The following is a 16848-nucleotide window of genomic DNA, read 5'->3' as shown; positions in this document are numbered from 1 at the left end:
TTTTTCACACTTCAATATTGACCTCACATTCATTTTTTAAAAACTGCTTGCTATGTTATTTAGTCATATCATTTATGATAAATGGGAAAAAATGAACTGTACATTTGAAATTGCATTAAATACGTTACTGTACGTCCTCAATCAGTGTTTGTCTCTGACCGGGTTTTGACAGGGTTTCTCTGTTTAGCCATTTATATCGTGGTGAGCTGAGCCCAGTATCGTAGCAACAGTAACTATGGGAATAGAAACCTGCGGAGAGGTCAATGCGATGGTCTCCACTTGGCCTCTTTGTACAAAGGCTCACACATTGATTCTTCTAATTCACAACATCTATAACCGCATCCGCCACACAACATCCACCTCCACAAACAAACCAGAAAAAATATTTAGTGCCTTCATTTTTTTTATTTACTCTGCAGCTATATCAACGTATTAGCAGGGAGACAAAAATATTTATCTTTAATTTCAGTGAGGTGATGGCCGAGTCTGTTCCTTCTGTATTTTATTCTCTAATTATTTCTCTGACTCCTCTACCAGACTGTCTCCTTTCTTTCTTTTCCTCACAGCACAGACTCTCCAGGGATCTGTAATTGACAAGTGTGTACAATAACTAATCAGGAGCAAAGCAACTGTCCTTTAAAATGATGAATTAACTAAACTAATTTCAGATAATCCTTCAATAAACTGGGCGGTGATTGATATTTGAAATGCAGACGTCCCTCGTCTCTTTTGACTCGCTAACACCCAATCCTCCCAGAACAGGTGGTGTGATTGATAAAGCGCTGATGAAGCACTGAGAGGATTAAAATCAAATTCGAGCTCAACATGTCTGCGTGCCGTCTGACAAGCATGACCTGTCATAACAACACCCAGAACATAACACGTGCACAGCGACATTACCTTAAGCACGAACCACAATTACTAGCGTGCATAAATGCCCAAGCTACGATGAATTAATTTGAAAGAGCAGGGTTTGGTCTAGTAGGCTCATTTGAGGTGTGTCTTACAAGAGCTTTGCCGATTTACATTCTGTTTCTGTGTTGATACTTAACTTTTCCCCCCTAAAGCTCTATAACTGGGTTTGTCAACATGGGCGTCTTTTGCAGATTAACGTTGTCGTGCAGTTATGCAGTAAAAACGAACACCGTGGGAAAAGATAGTTAACCAAAATACCCGTAGTGGAAAATGAATATCCATAGCATAAATACATATGTTGACAAATCACCTTTTTCTTATGTGAGCACAGTTGGACAAGATGGTTGATTTCAGATTAATTGAGTTGTTCTGCAGGTGTCTAATTACCAGTTTTTCTCTATCCTTACGTCACCTCTACAGTGTGATTAAGGAGACTTGTGAAGGTTGTCTGGGAGAATAGAGAAGAATAGAGCCGAACAGTACTTCTTTGATTATAACCAGCACCAGACTGCGGCATGACAGCTTACAAGGTTTGCAATCAACTAAACTGAAAGTGGGTTGGAGGAGTATTTGAGCATCTATTTTATGCTGTGCTGTGCTTTGAAGCAACCTTTTTTAGCAGGAGAAAGGCATCTTATTACATTCTAAATCAGTTGTTTGTATATAATTAATATATGTTTTATTTTCCTTCCAAACTAATTTTGCACATGAGCACGCTTTTAGAAAAAGTCACCTTGGTTTAGTATTTTGTGCTACACGGATAAAGCTCTGTGCATTTGCATTTATGGATGGAAATAAAGTTAAAATAGTTTTTCAGCTACTAACTGCGGTTCTTCACTGTTTTGCAGAATTAAGTGTAAACCACTGGTGTTACAGCTGCAATATCTACAAATATTTCATGTTTGAGGATGCATAAGTTTATGTAGTTTCACTTTTAGAGGTGTGTGGTCAGTCAGGGAAGCGGGCACTGTCAGTAGAGGCAACTGGATAAAGAGTGTAAAGATCCTTAGGAGCTTCCTAGTAGACAGCTGTGTACAGGGAGCCTCTGTCCCCCTTTCCCCTCCATGCATTTTTCATCACACACTCCCTTTTTTTTTTATACTATTTAGCTTTTCCCTCCCCTCTAAACTTCCATGTGGTACGTGCTGACATGGCATTTCTCAGCCTTGCACACAAAGCCCTCTGGTGCTCAGTGTGCTGGAGTTGGAGCACGTCTGTGTTTGTGTGTATGCTATGTGCTTGTGCACACATACATGCGAAACAGAGGACTTGGTTGGGGATGTTGTGCTCACTCAGTCTCCCCCGTCTTTCCCATTCTCACACGCTCAAATCACACTATATGTGATCCCCCAGTCCCACAGGCAAAAGAAAAATAGAGGGAGAGAGAGAGCTCTTACGGAAAGTCTATTTAGTAAGTTGGCAGCACCCAAACTACAAAATAGTTGAGACTCCCTGTATAGAAAGGATCTTCTTAAATTATTCTGAGCGGAAATTCAAATTTCATTTTGTTTTGGCCCTAAGCAATGGACAAAACTGCCTGGGTGAGATCAGTAAAGGTCAGGGGGAATTAAAATGCTTACTGTAATGTTTGTCAGTAAGAGAGAGAGGAAGCAAAGAAGAGAGAGGGGTAGAGGAAAAGGCCATCTGCCTGATAGTTTGGTCTAAGCTGATGAAAAAGAAAAGACAGTCCTTTTCCATTGCTGTAACGTGCTAGCTTGACGGGTTCAAATTTTTTTCACTACCTCAAAAAAATCCTATTCCAAGATACACATTCTGCACGCTAAATCGGAAAGTATGGTAGTCTTACAGTTCACTGGTTTCTTAGACAGGGTGTAGGCTTTGCAATTTCCTTTAATACAGGACACTAGATGATTTGCTGTGACAATAAACAAATCCAATAAAACTGATGGATGAAGTATAATAGCAATGCCAACATGTATCTGACATCGGATGAGGAATGCCAGCTTTCCTCTTGATGATTTGCACAACATATAGATGTTTATTTCATTATATATGAAGCAAAATATCCTCGAAATGAAAACAAATGGGCTGTCAGGGAAATTAGGGAGGTAGACAAAGAGAGCTGCCCATTCCAACGAGTGTGCAAGCTGAAGAAACACAAATTTACACACATGCACAAGTCTCAGTGTGTGCTTTCAAACATGTGCATATCCACACTCATCTTTCTCAGTTCTGATATCAATCGACCCATCCTCCATACCAGCCCCCCCAAAAAAGGAACATGCCTCAACGTTCTAAGATTTGTAATGTCACTCAGCCTCTCACCTGCAACAATAGTGTGTTTTTAGCATATACGGCTGCTTTTTTTTTGAGAAAATTGAAATGCCTTTATCCGGGATGGCAGAGAAAATACAAGTGAAAGAGAAAAACAAGTACATTATTATATTGTCAAATGCATATTATTTTTCTCTCCGGTGAAATATTCTTACAAATATGCTGCAAAGAACTACCTGCTCGGCTGGTGTATGATGTTGCTTCATCCACTAGCATTAGCTTTGATGAAGATGGCGATGCATCTTTCCTTTCTTATAGTTCTGCTCCTTACAAACCTGTAACAATTTTTGTCGTGTTGATAAAACACAAACTAGCACAGCTTTTTCTTTTTCTTTTTTTTCAACAGCAAGCAGCTGACGTCAAATTTTTGTGTCAGGAGCCTCCAACGTAAGCTTCGTGCTGTATCTACAGTAATAATCGTGCAGATACCTTCAGTCATCACACACATTTCTCTGCTATAAATGCTCTGCTATAAAAACCTTTGCAGGAGTTCATTAGTACAGTGGTGCAGAACTCCCCAAAATGATTATTCTTACAAGTAGGGATTAAAAAATAAAAAAAAATCACAAGAATATGAAAGCCTCGTGCACATGCTCGCCTTAGGCCCAAAAAACAGTACGGCTGTCCTGGATTATGAAATGCTTTTGGTGCAATTACATCCTCTAAAAGGTGCAGATTGACCTTCTAGCCAATTAAAAGTGCACCAGCAGAGAGCAGATAAGGCAGCTTAGCTGTCAATGTGACTGACAGTGTTAGGTCCTCCCCCTGCAGTCATATCAGCAGTACAGAGGCTGTGCATACAAAAAACACACGAGAAAAAGTAGGGAAAAGGTTCCCAAAAAAGCACCTCCAAGTTTAGCATCTTGCCTCCTGAAAAATCTGCTCCAGCTAATAATATGGAAACAGTAAAGTATAAAAAATATGCCAGTAACGTGCTTTAGAGCTTATGCATTTACTTATGTATTTGCACCCTCGCCTCATACATCATTTCCCCCCCATCTTATAACTGTTAACACTGCAGTTTTTTTTTTCGAGTAAAGAAACGCTCTGCCCCAGACTACAATTTATGGAAACCAAAGTTGCTGGCTGATGTCATTCTGTATAGTCATAGAGAAAATCTGAATCCACTTTCACCGAGGTCTCTGTAGGTCTAGTCAGGTGAGTGCATGAGTGCACCTTATATTCCCCTACAGCTCTCACACTTCTGGCTGGGGAAAGCTGACATGCAGGGTGGCCTGTAAGCCTCTTTTGTCCATGTGCAGCAGAGTCATCTGCCAGCTCAGTTGCTCTTGCAGACAAAGCTTCAGAGAGATAGCCCATATTCTGGTACGTCCTCACTCTCTCTTGAGCTGGAGTTAGGCATGGCCCCTCGCTCTCTCCTCCTAAGCTTCCTTTGGTTCATTTCTCTCTCTCTGGCAAACTCATGCGCCCATTTTCCCATCATTTCTATTCACTTTTACTTGCTTTACTGTGTTGCTCTCTAAGATATTAGTTCGGCTTTGCGTTACCGCAAAAATTCCTATTGTCCTTTTTCTAATGATGGTTTTCCTAATGATAGACCCTTCAGTAAAACATACAGAAAAAAACCCTACATTCATATAACCCTTATGAGCAAGCACTTTGGCGACAGTGGGAAGGAAAAACTCCCTTTTAACAGGAACAAACCCTCCGGCAGAACCAGGCTGTTTGGGGTGAGAGGTCAAGAAGTCAGAGGATACTGATATGACACATCGTAGGGGGGATTGTGGAGCTTGGTTTGATTCAATGTATGGTGAAGTCCTTAGTCATCTCTTTATGAAGTCCATTATTTCCTCTCCATATAAGACAAAGTGAATTAATTGAAAATAAGCATTATCTTGGCTGGCTAATGAGTTGCCATGAAGGTAACTCATTAGCCAGCCAAGATAATCACAGGGTAATGTGAGAGAAGGAAAAGACATGGAGATGCTGAGGCAGAAGGGGCCAAAAATGGGACCAGAGAGAAAGAAAAATAACGTCCGGGAGATGATTGAATCTGTAAGCTGAGAACAACTCTACTGTAAGGAAGAGGTAGGAAAGAGAGAAAAACTATGTGAAGGGGTGGTGGGGAGGAGGCTGGGCGAGGGGGCTGGCCATGGGGGTGTGTCCACCGTTACTCTCATGAATCAGTGTCAGTGGAGCGATGAGAAAATAATTAAGAAACAGGCTAGCGCTGTGTTGAATACTGCCAAAGGTAAAAGGCCTTCTACTGTATAGAAATACAATCTGGACGGGAAAGAAGAATGGCAATAAATGGGATAGAGGAAAATGTGGGAGAAAAAAATCCATAATATAACGGATGCCAAAATGCCCTTCAGATGGCATTATGAAGGGAGAGAATATAAATAGCAGAGCCATATTGTAAATGTTTATATACAGTAGCTACGTAGGAAAGTTGCACAGCAGTTTCAGGATTTATGACCAGCGCCTTAATGCACTGAAGTCGACACAAAGCTGTGAGTAATATTTCACATTTGTTATCATATTGAGTGTAAATTTGCTGAGACGTATATGGCGGCGATAAAATATTTTAAGCAATTTCTGCTTCTATTCTTCTCCTTTCAGCTGCTCTCCTCTGAGGTGGGAGTGTAAGCTGTCAACTGGGCGATGAGCTGACTGTAACTGTACCGAAAGCAAGAGCGCACAAAACAACCGTGCACGCCAAGATTCACACTTACACACCTCAGAGGTCTTAGATGGAACGTTTAGAGGAGGGAGAACCAATTCAGGGGCCTGTAATTATATGTTCAAGGCTTCCAGTGGGGGCCAAGATGCTGCTGGGATCCCCCAGCCAGCAGCACCGAACAAAGCAGCCATTAGATCGCATTAATGCGTACAATCTTTGCTGTATGTGCATTTTATGTGTTTATATGCGCATTTATATACAAACATGTGTGAGCGTGTGTAGATGCACAGGTGAGTCTTTTAGGTGTCATATATGCTATCCATCATTATTTCTGCCAGCGCCCAGAAAGAATTCATGATCACTAGTTTCCAAATCCCCTCAGAAATGGAGAAGACTCGGTTGGTGTGTGGGGGACATGTTTGTGGCATATAGAAGCTGTCTTTTCTTATGAGGCTGCTGTTTGGTAACACGTTACCGTTTGATCTTAAGCTCTTTGGCCCGATTAAAACGCTATAGGGCTTGTGATGCAACACTTACCAACCGCAGCCTCCTACTCATTGCGATCATGTTTGTTTGTACAGTGTTTTTGGCTCTCGGTGTATACGATACATGGACCATGCATAGTAAATGTTTCTTTTAGTGTGCCTGTTGATGTAGTTGCTGTTCTGTGCGTGCGTGTGTCTGTGTGTTTAGATAATTGCATACTTTGTGTGTTGCTTCCCGCATGTTTGCAGCGTATACCTATATGTATGTTAAAGCGGTGAAGCGGAATCTGTCCCAGAGGGGTGCTTACTGAGGGATGCACTGTTTCTGAAGAATTACTATCAAGGCCTTGTGTGCACCGCTGTATGGCATTTTTACTGATGGGTTTTACGGGCTGCGGCTGCCGATGACAAGCCGCGACACCAACATGATGACACTATGACATGAAGTCAAGCCATTGTCACCACAGGCGCTGCAAGAGTTAGAGAAGCAGGTCTGTAGCGCCTGTTAAAGCTAACGTGTCAAAAATGAATTGTAGACCTAATGTATGGTTGACGGTGCTGTAGACTGTAGAGCATCAAAATAAAATACAGTGTGTTTAGCATTCATAAACAATTAAATTCAGTCAGTAAATCTAGTTTTCATTCTTCATTCAGTCATATGAGGTTCAACAATGTGTTGAATTTGCACATCAGCGAGCTCCAGGTTTGATGGCTTTTTGGTTGGATCTACACTATTGTTTTCTTTGCTGTGCTGTTTCCAAGCAACATCTGAAGTCGTAAGGGAAACAGCGCTAATAAGCTACCTCATTAGGGCGGGCGCATGGTAGGCCTTACGGTTTGTGCTGTCAACTCAGTGGGTTAGCATGCAAACTTCAAAAGACAGCTGCACACACACACAGGAGTGCTAATTTAGTTTAGAAATTGGTAAACAAACTATTCCATCAACCCATATTTCTTCCTTAGTTAAAGGTGTGCTGGTGGAACCTGCTAACTGGGTTGTGTGTGATGTGGCTCCAACATTATGACAAAATGTGTCCATCCTCTCTGTGGCATTAATGCAGCACATAAAAGACTCATTATTCAGACGTTAATTTGGCAGGGTTTTCTCATCTCGAGGCCGAGCCAAACCTCAGGCTCTCTGCCTTATTGGTCTCCATTCTTATCCGTGGTCCTTGCTATACCCAGGGTAGGAGGGATGCCCTCAGCACACCTATACACAAGAGTGCACACGTGCTGTACTTGCACACATCCATGCACGCATCTCATTAATGCAAACACAACCCTAGTTAGAGCCCTATATGTAATAAATTGGATTCAATTCCACTGGCTAAGAACTGTGATCTCTTAGGGTTAATTAATTTCATTCCATTCAGTCTGTGTTTTTTATGCTTGAACACATGCTGACACTGTTATTGTGTGGCATCCTGCTCACTGGAGAAGTATAATAGGCTTGTGAAGGAGGGAGAGTGTTTGGTATTCCTGCTACAGGGTGATTTTTGGTTCTTTCTTTCTTCTGACAAGGAAGTATGCTACAGTAGCTAACTCTAATATGGTAGATCCTTCCCCTTCATAGCCTCTCCCTGGCTCTTATCTTCCCCTTCAAATGAGAAAACCTGGATGGCTTCTCAGGGCCCCTGTTTCTGCCTGGATGCTATCTCATTTGGTTTTAATATATTTATCCATTCATTATTGTTCCCTTTTATCAGCCTGCTAATATTGTTCATAATTTGTCCTTATCTGCAAGCCTGACAGTCAAATTTACACTCGGGCTCAGCAGACAGATGGAGAAATGACCCTTTTCCAACCCCTCCTTCCCCAACTCCTCTGCTCCTTTCATTCATCTCCTCCTCTCCAAACTCCAATGAAACATGACTGACAGCCCGCTGTATAAGTAGTTGTCATAGCAACCTCCCCATCCTTACGACAAGTACTTTTTCTCTATAGCGCACGCTCTCCCTCTGTCACAATATCTCTCACTCCTTCCATAATACTGCCTTTCCGCTGCAAATAATTGAGAAAGAGACAGTTAGAAAAGGGAAATTTGAAAACAAGGGAGCGCCTAAAGCTGTTGGTATGTTTTCCCTCCTCCCTTCACTCCCATTTCCATCCCATTCCCTTCCTGTCTCACGTCCCTTTGCTTCCTTCATCCTACCCACCGCTGACAATGATTTACCCACTCCAATGGTTTGCCTCTTTCATCCATCCTGGCTTATCAAGGACTACAGGACTGTATGCACAGCAACTTACAGTATGGGCTCATCACTCCCACTCTCCCACACATTTACTCTCTCCCTCTCTCTGCGTCTCTTCTTCCCCGGCTTCTCTCTCTTTTTCTTTTCATCTTGTTGCTCCAAAAACTCCCATTCTGCCCCATTGCTATTCACAAAGTCTCAATCCACTGTCAAATTCTTGCATAGTAATGTAGCGTAATCATCAAACGCAGCGCAATAAGTCTACAGTATATTAGACTGTGCTGGAGATGTGGTGTATTTTTGTTTATTGTGAAGAGGAGATTTTTTTTAAACTTCCAGTGGAAACAAAGAGAAGAAAGTATTGTGCTTTTGAGCTTGAGAACACACGCATGAGAAAGGGATTACTGCGCTATTGTTTGTCATGCACGTAGTTTAATGGTTAGGCAACAGCATGAAAAATTGAGATATGAAATATTACTGATTTAATTTGCTTTAGTGCTGTTAACTCTAAGAGTTCACGCAGGGCCAACATGCTTAGTCTGAAAAGTTTATATTGATTAGAGCAGCTTCAAATGGACCTATAAATCTTATAGGAAATCAATATTTATAACGAGACAGCACACTGCCAATTCATTATTCTGGAGTTTAATTTCCAATGCATTTATTCCAAACAAGCATCTGTTTAGTAACTCAGAGTAAATTAAACATGATGGGGAGGTGAATATCAGGACATCAGTGGTGTGTCACTGAAGTTGAATACAGTACTCTGCTACAGTGAGCTGTAAATGCATCTTAATGCCAGCATGCAGTACAGTTTTCACAGCGAACTTGCTGGTGGTTATTGGACCCCTGAATTCATTAGGTGATGATATTTCTTCTTAATAACTACAGAACCCGCAGAGTCTCTCTAATTTAATATGATATTCAACGTGACTAGGTTGCATCATGATGTAAGGAGACCACAATTCAACTATTTTCCTCAGTTTTTCTGTGTTAAACTGCACAGTTGGAGCAATTTGCTAGCCTCGAACAGCTATTGCTAAGGCATGTGTTTTTAAAGGTAGTGAAAGAGGAATGCTAGTTGCTAGCAATTTTAGCCTTTTGCATTGTTTTACGGGTGTATGTGACCTAATATTCAGTTAAAACAGTACTCAGTCAGATACAGTCCACTTACAAGTAGCATTACCTGAGAAAGCTATTAAAAGCTGTCAGTGAATCACAAATTGAATTTAGTTTCTTTCTGATAAAGGATACACAGAGAGGTGCTCCTGAATTACTGTGACAACTGAAATCAACTGAACATGGTCCAGGAAGTACTGGACCAGATGCATAAAGGTCTGCGCAAAAACGGCTACTATTTTATGTATGCACAAAGGCAGAAGCATAAATACACATTCCTTTTATTAGACTTATAAAAGCATGCATAAGCATGGCACTCTTCTGAATCTCATCTTTAGCCATGAATTGGTAGATCGCTGTTTCTGTCACAAGCTTTTTTTACACTAAATATGAAAGAAAGATACTCTCTAGAAGAAATGGAGAAAGGGAAAAATTGAGTATTTCATCGTATTAGTTCGGGATTTATGAAAGAAGAGCATACAAAAAAAACAAACAGTAAAGGGAAGAAGTAACAGAGGCTCTGCCAATTTATATCACTGTGTCCAGATTCTTTAAAAGATCCAGATTCAGAAATGTAATGAAACAAGGTATTGACGAAACCAAAGGAAAAGACAACCTTTCCCCCCTCTGTTTAAATCAGTATCATTCACACAAACAGACATATGTATATAGCTTTGCACTGCAGTGAAAATGCAGATTATTTGTAATATGTGCTGCAGCTTGTAACACATCAGTGATTAAACAAGAGATTAGTATTAACTACACTTGCAGCTAGCAGCGGCTTTGCAATTAGCAGCAGCCTTGGGTGCTGTGAGAGTTTTGTAGCTGCAGTTAGCGGATGGAAGTTAGCAGCAATAGCAGTTGGCAGCACTCAGGCGGGTTAAGGTGATTACCGAGAAAATGTCAATACTCTGTAGTTACAAGATAGTTAACAGTGGGGCATGCACTCATGTGTATACTGTGCGTGTGGTCATGGGGGGAGAGCTGTTATCTCTAATCCGTTGTATCAGGGGATGCAAGGGTATCCTTGTTTCTGCGTCTAATTTTTTTCTCCCTCCCTTTGTCCCTCATTTGTTCGTTTTTTTTCCTCCCCTGTCAGATATCTGTAAATGACTGTAGGTGTTTTCACTCTGTTTGTGTCTGTTTGCACGCCGCCTGTGCTGCAGCGTTGTAGATAAATGAGATAATGTTTCTATTGGCAATGAACACAAGACCTGAATTCCCAAGGGAGCATTTTAGTTGAGAGCAGCCAGAGCAGAATCCTAGACAGTGGAACAGATCTACTAGATGATCTGTTTTCATGCATTGTTAGCTTGTTTTCAAAGCACATTTTATGTTCCACAACATGTACTCCATCTCTTTCTCTCTCGCAGCTGCAGATTAGGAACTTCTGCTAAATACAAAAGAAGCAGATACTCTGCAGTCACCATCTCCACATGTCTCCATACCTCTGTCACACATAATGCAAAAATAAATTAGAATAAACACAATTTTAAAAGACAATAACACTGTGAGGCTTTTGTGTAATTCACTGTGAACTGATATTGTGATACAATAAAGAATGAAAGGCACAGAACTGTTAAAGGTTCTGCACTGGTACTTTTCAGACCCGCATAAGCTACTACCTAGAGCCCAAGTAGGTACATTAGGAGCTCAGATGGCCTCCTCTCTGTCACAGGACCGTATGTAAGATTTGGTCTGACGGCATTCAGGGAAATATGTGCAGTCCAGCCCCATCCCCCACTCTTGACTCATCTTGCTGATCCAACCTCAGAATTTATATTCTCCCTCCAGCAAAAGGAAGGACCATCTTGGCCTTTCATTTTCCAGTTCAGGGCTTTTCTTTTTTTGCAGATAAATGCTCTCCAATCCACCCTGACAGATGTCACATTGCATCACTTCCATTTTGATACATAGCCTCTGATCCTGCCACTTGCAATAAGGAGCCGGCACCAGGGATGCCCCTCCCTAGACAACGCTCTGACACGGGTGATTATTTTAAAGGTGCATCATTGGGGTTGCTGAGCGCTGAAACCGAAGCTGGGCGCCATGTCCATACACACTCTCTGCCGTGCTCGCTGCAGGAATGTGGGTATCAGCTTGGCTCAGGGTCAGAGAGCAGCAACGGCACGACACAATCGATAGCCGTCGCAGGTCACCCCGACACCGGGCAATATCCCTGGCGGCGATTTTTTTTTTGCTGCTGTCCTGCCTCTCGCTCAGTCTCCTGTGATGGCACAGGTCAGTGTTGGAGAAACAATCTGTATAAAAGGAAGATTTTTAGAGCTTCTGCTGCCAACTGAGACATGCTGCACTGTGGCATTAATCATGGAAGGCCAGAGTACATCAGTAAACACAGCGTGTCAGGTCAAGGTAAAGATCAGATCCCAAAGCATTTAACAGGACTCGGTGGCGTACGGGCTATCTGTTGAAAAGTCAGCGTTATTCATGGCGTGTCTCCCAGCCTTCGTTGCTCACTGGAGAGACACGCCATTGTTCACTGAAGAGCACACTGAAATATTTCCCTGGCTGCACAAAAAACACTGGATCAGCAGCAATTAGTAGAGTAAGAGAGAGATAAAGGGAGGAAGGGAGGGAGGCGGGCAGTTGAAAAAGAATGAGGGGAAAAATGTAGAATCAGCGAGAGAATAAGAACGCAGGAAAGAGATAGATGAATAAAGGGGAAGGAGAAAGAGTGAGTAAAAGAAAGAGGGAGAGAACTGGAGCTTTCAGCCAGTACAGTGTGGTGTGTAGGAGGTTAGAGCTGCCTGGAGCCCCTTCCTGCTTTTAAAAGGACCAAAGACTCTCTCATTGTCTTGGGTCTCTGTGGCTGCGTGTGTGAGCATGTGAGAAACCTCTTCATTAGTCTACCATTTCCCTCCTTTCTTCTTTCCAGCCCCTGACCACTCACTTACCCCCTGCTGCTATAGTATATGTGCCCACATGGGACTAAACCCACTTATAGTGGAGATTTAAAATGATCAGTCTGGGAAAAGAGATAATACAATGTGACTCGAGGCCAACCTGCACTAAATAAACTAGACAGTTACTTTACTGTACCGAGGCTCCGCGAAAGTGTCTTTGTTCCTGCGGAAAATGAGACTTCCTTTTTAAATTGCTGTCTCTGTTCCACCAACGGTGACTCTACTGTACAATTCACTATTGTATGCTCTTAAATTGGTTTCATAATTGAGGTCAAAGTTGTAATGTAATCTTTTGACTCTTGTTTTTGTTCCAGAAGACAGGAAGTTGTTTGTTGGGATGCTGAACAAACAACAGACTGAGGAGGATGTCTACCGCCTCTTCGAGCCTTACGGAGTCATCGAAGAGTGCACGGTCCTAAGAGGTCCTGACGGAAACAGCAAAGGTAAGAGCCGTGATACAGCTGACAGCATTATTTAGGTCACTGACAAAGAAGTGACAGTGCATCCGAGTGTGTGTCTCAAATCTGTGCAGCACATCCATCAGATATAGGTCAAGTAGCCCGAATGGTTAATTGATGTCAAAAATTTAACGTTATGTTGTTTGGGACACGGGATTGTCAAAGTCTAATAGTTTCTAAAAGATGCCATATTTAAATTTATCGTTACTCTAATTAGGACAATGTTTTTGCTTTTAGTCTTGCTACTAGTCCTGGAAAACCCAGCTCTCTCACCACATGTGATATCTTGCTGTGATCCCACCTAATTCAGCAATGATTTAAAAATTACCCTGTTGGCTTTGCAAACACTTTTTCAGTATTTACCTGAATTTCCTGCATAACAAAATCCCAGTCATTATCCTGCTGATGTCTATTGTTTTGAATGTACCGCTGGACTTTACGCAGGTACTGAAGTGTTGATATCCCGAAGCCCTTTCTGAGATAGCCATGCAACAAAGAGCAAAGAGACCAGTGGTTTTTCATGTCTCTAAAGCCTATTCCCCAGCCGGTGCTTATGGAAATCGTTATGGAATTATATCTAAAAGGGTTTGAAGAACATTCTGACTCTGCAGTACGCTGGAGGAGGAGAAAAGAAAGACGGATGTCAAAACGATTCAAGTGTCCCCACTGTGGGGATGGGAACGAGTTGCATTCTTCTTTGTGGCTGTGCAGTATTTATGCTCCGTCTAAGTTAACTGTCAACACTCAAGTCATTATCCTCTATTACATCATCACAATTCTTTTTTTCTGGTAATGGCTGAGAGTATCATTTGAAAGTCTTTTTATAGTAATAATTATTAGTAGTAGTAGTAGCAGTAGCAGTACTAGTAGTATAATTATATCATATCAAATAAAAAACATCTAAACAAGTGAAAAAAAATTCATCACCATGTTGCATCTCAAAGTCCTGTGATACAAAATGACATGTAGAGAATATTTTATGCTTCCTCACCGCTTCACACGTTCAGTTTTTTTAGTTTATTTAAAAAGGTGCAGGAAGTGTTAAATGCATAATTATACTGATGTATGGTTTGTACTACTGTGGCAAAATCCTTGTCCAGGTCATAGCGAGCTCTAGCCCCGATCTATTCATATCTCAATAGGGGGGGCAGTGCTTTGACAGCTGAATGGGCATCGTGATAGGCTGGTGTCCATAGGCGTAAGCCCATTAACAGAGGAAGAATGGCAGGGTGACTGGGTCAAGCAGAGAAGATGATAAGGAGACTGACAGTATGACAGATTAAATAATTTTAAAAAAGGAAACTTAACATGAAAAAATGAAATTAGGTGAAATGGGGTGTAATTATAAAAGGACACGGTGGCTCAGTGGATAGTCCTGCTAGCTCAGACAACAGACCCAGATTTAGTCCACATGTGTTTCTGTGTCAGTCGCTGGGCATCTTTATTCGCTCTAGCTTTCTCACATTTTAATAAACTGAGCTCAGAGACCTGCATGAGCAGTCGGCTGGACAGTTACTGCAAGTTTCACAGAGAATGCATTTTCTTTTGTCTTGAATTAGATGGTGATGCATCTTTTAGTTTCTGCCCCTTCAATCATTTCTACTAAGGGTACTTTCTTGGTTGATTTTGAAAGAAAAAGGTATCATAGCCAGACCCTAAAGAGAGAAAATCATAGTTCTTTAAGGACAGTACAGCAAAGAGGTTTGATTGTTTCGGGCCTTGTTCAAATCAGAAGAAGTGATCAGAACATCTTGTCGTAGAAACAATTAATATGCACAGACAGGCATGTGGTGCTAAATAGCATGCTTTTCTGCTTCATCAGTGCAATCTCTTGCCTGCAGCTTCTGCCTGCTTGTCTGCCTGCCTAATGCCTGGAGTTGGGCAGCCTGCTGTGCAATGAGAGGCTCTCACTGCACAGCGATTTCTGTGGTGTCAAATATAATTCAACTATTATTATTATTAATTTATTAATATATTGTACACTGTTAAAGGCTCACTTGAGTGAACACTGTACAGGATATACAATATATTTCTCTCTATATTAATATATACATGTGTAAATGTACTTCTTTGTATGTTTGTGTGTGTTTACCTGTGTGCGGTGTGCATCTGCTCTTTCTTCCAGGTTGCGCCTTCGTTAAGTTCTCCACACACACCGAGGCTCAGTCTGCAATCAGCGCGCTCCACGGCAGCCAGACTATGCCAGTGAGTACAGCTGTCTCCCTCATATAAAAGCACAGAAACCCACTCAGGCCACAAAGCATCTGTAACATCCACAACACTTCAATAGCTGCAGTCCACGTGTCTTGCTATGGAGCTTTAAATTCTCAGCTTCGACGTTTGAATCAACTGAATCCATCTTTATAAATATGGCAGATTTTTAAAAAAGATCCAAAAACAAATATTCTGCTGTCTTTGTAATTAACACGGTACTTGAAAAAAATCCTAATCTGATTTCCAGATAAAACTGTTTAGAGTGATAATTGAATTTTGGATGAGTCATCAATCAGTAGTTCTGTTTGCATAATCAGTGGATAGAACCCCAGTGTGAGATTACATTAGCTCCTTATGTAAGCACACTGTGTCCTCTGAATTCTCTCCGCACTAGCTTTACTGCGGGCACAAAAAGCTGTACTGCTCATTTGTATGTGTCTCGTGTTTAAGCAGGGTCCCTGTATACCTGATTGTGTCAAAATAAAAGCTACTTACTCTGCACTTCAAACCTGAATAGAGTTATTCTCCATGACATTCGGCGAGCGGACAGAGAGTCATGACTTGTTTTATACAGTAGCCTGAAGTATACTTTGCTTTCATCCTCGTTTTTGTTTCGGCAGCTCTCGTCTCAGAAAGGCTGGGGCAGTGAACTCCCTCCCACCCTATCTCACAGGTGTTGTGTTTCACTGTATGATTTCATTATTAATGGTTGCCAATGTGTGGCTCGAGAGAGAGGAGCAGAGAGAACCACTTGAAGCCAGCTGTGCCATTTTGGCACAACCTCTGAGTCAATCTAAGTGCAAATGACTGCAGGTCATGAGGAAAGACTCTGGATGTCCATTTTCCATAGATACCCTCCTTCTGTGTTGCTCCATTCCCCTATCTCTGCTACCTCTCTGCCCTCGCTCGTCTCTCTTTGGCAGCCTCTCGGGATATTAGGCAATAGACTTGTTTACTCCACCTTTCACCACATTGGCTGCTGAATTATTCATCCAACTATAAGCAGGGTGCTGAAAGGATGAGGGGGGGAGACTTGGAGAGAGAGGGAGAATGAGACAGAGAGCGAGGGGGCAGAGAGAGAATGAGTGAATGGACAGGATTTATACCTCCTGCTCTGGTAAATTGATTATAGAAATCTGATCAGCATCTCATATCCTGTGGCTGCTGGAGGAGCAGGCACAGTGCGCCTGCCTTGCTGAGATTAGTGGACCTCCGATGGTCTATTATGCCTCAGCAGGACAGTTCTATTCAGAGCAGCGTGTCCGTCAGTGTAGCAAAGATCCTGGAAAAAACATGGGCCGCACATCCTGTGTGTTAATTTAACATCGTTTCGATTGCAGTCGAGCCACGACTGCAAAAAGAAGTCATGTACAAGCATGTTAACTGAATGAAAAAGCATTTATTTACCAAATGTTGAGGTGGATTAAAAATGAAGAAATCAAACAAAGAAATAAATGCCACTGACAGCCAAAGAGACAGAGAATTTATTATCAGGCAAATCAAACAAGCAATTCCCTCATTCCTTCATATTTCAGTCAAAAAGATGACAATAATAAAGACCTATAGCAGCAGTGGCTGAGGTGTACCGCACAGAATATTAAC

At 41.8% G+C, this 16848-nt stretch overlaps 1 protein-coding gene across 8 annotated transcripts in view; it reads left to right on the top strand.

Moving 5' to 3' along the window:
- Positions 1-16848, top strand: part of celf5a (cugbp, Elav-like family member 5a) — a 189935-nt gene that overhangs the window by 140853 nt on the left and 32234 nt on the right. For 6 of the 8 annotated variants that reach the window (XM_080878995.1, XM_080878996.1, XM_080878991.1 and 3 more), the window contains exons 4-5: positions 12889-13017; positions 15158-15237. In XM_080878995.1, coding sequence (XP_080735121.1) covers positions 12889-13017; positions 15158-15237 — 209 coding nt within the window. The remainder of the gene's footprint in view (positions 1-12888; positions 13018-15157; positions 15238-16848) is intronic. The other 2 variants (XM_080878992.1, XM_080878997.1) reach the window with 1 other exon arrangement.

The sequence above is a fragment of the Rhamphochromis sp. 'chilingali' genome (assembly GCF_963969265.1).
Source record: "Rhamphochromis sp. 'chilingali' genome assembly, chromosome: 3".
NCBI lineage: Eukaryota > Metazoa > Chordata > Actinopteri > Cichliformes > Cichlidae > Rhamphochromis > Rhamphochromis sp. 'chilingali'.
Note: the sequence above shows the minus strand (reverse complement) of the source record. Positions and strands in the feature narration are given on the sequence as shown.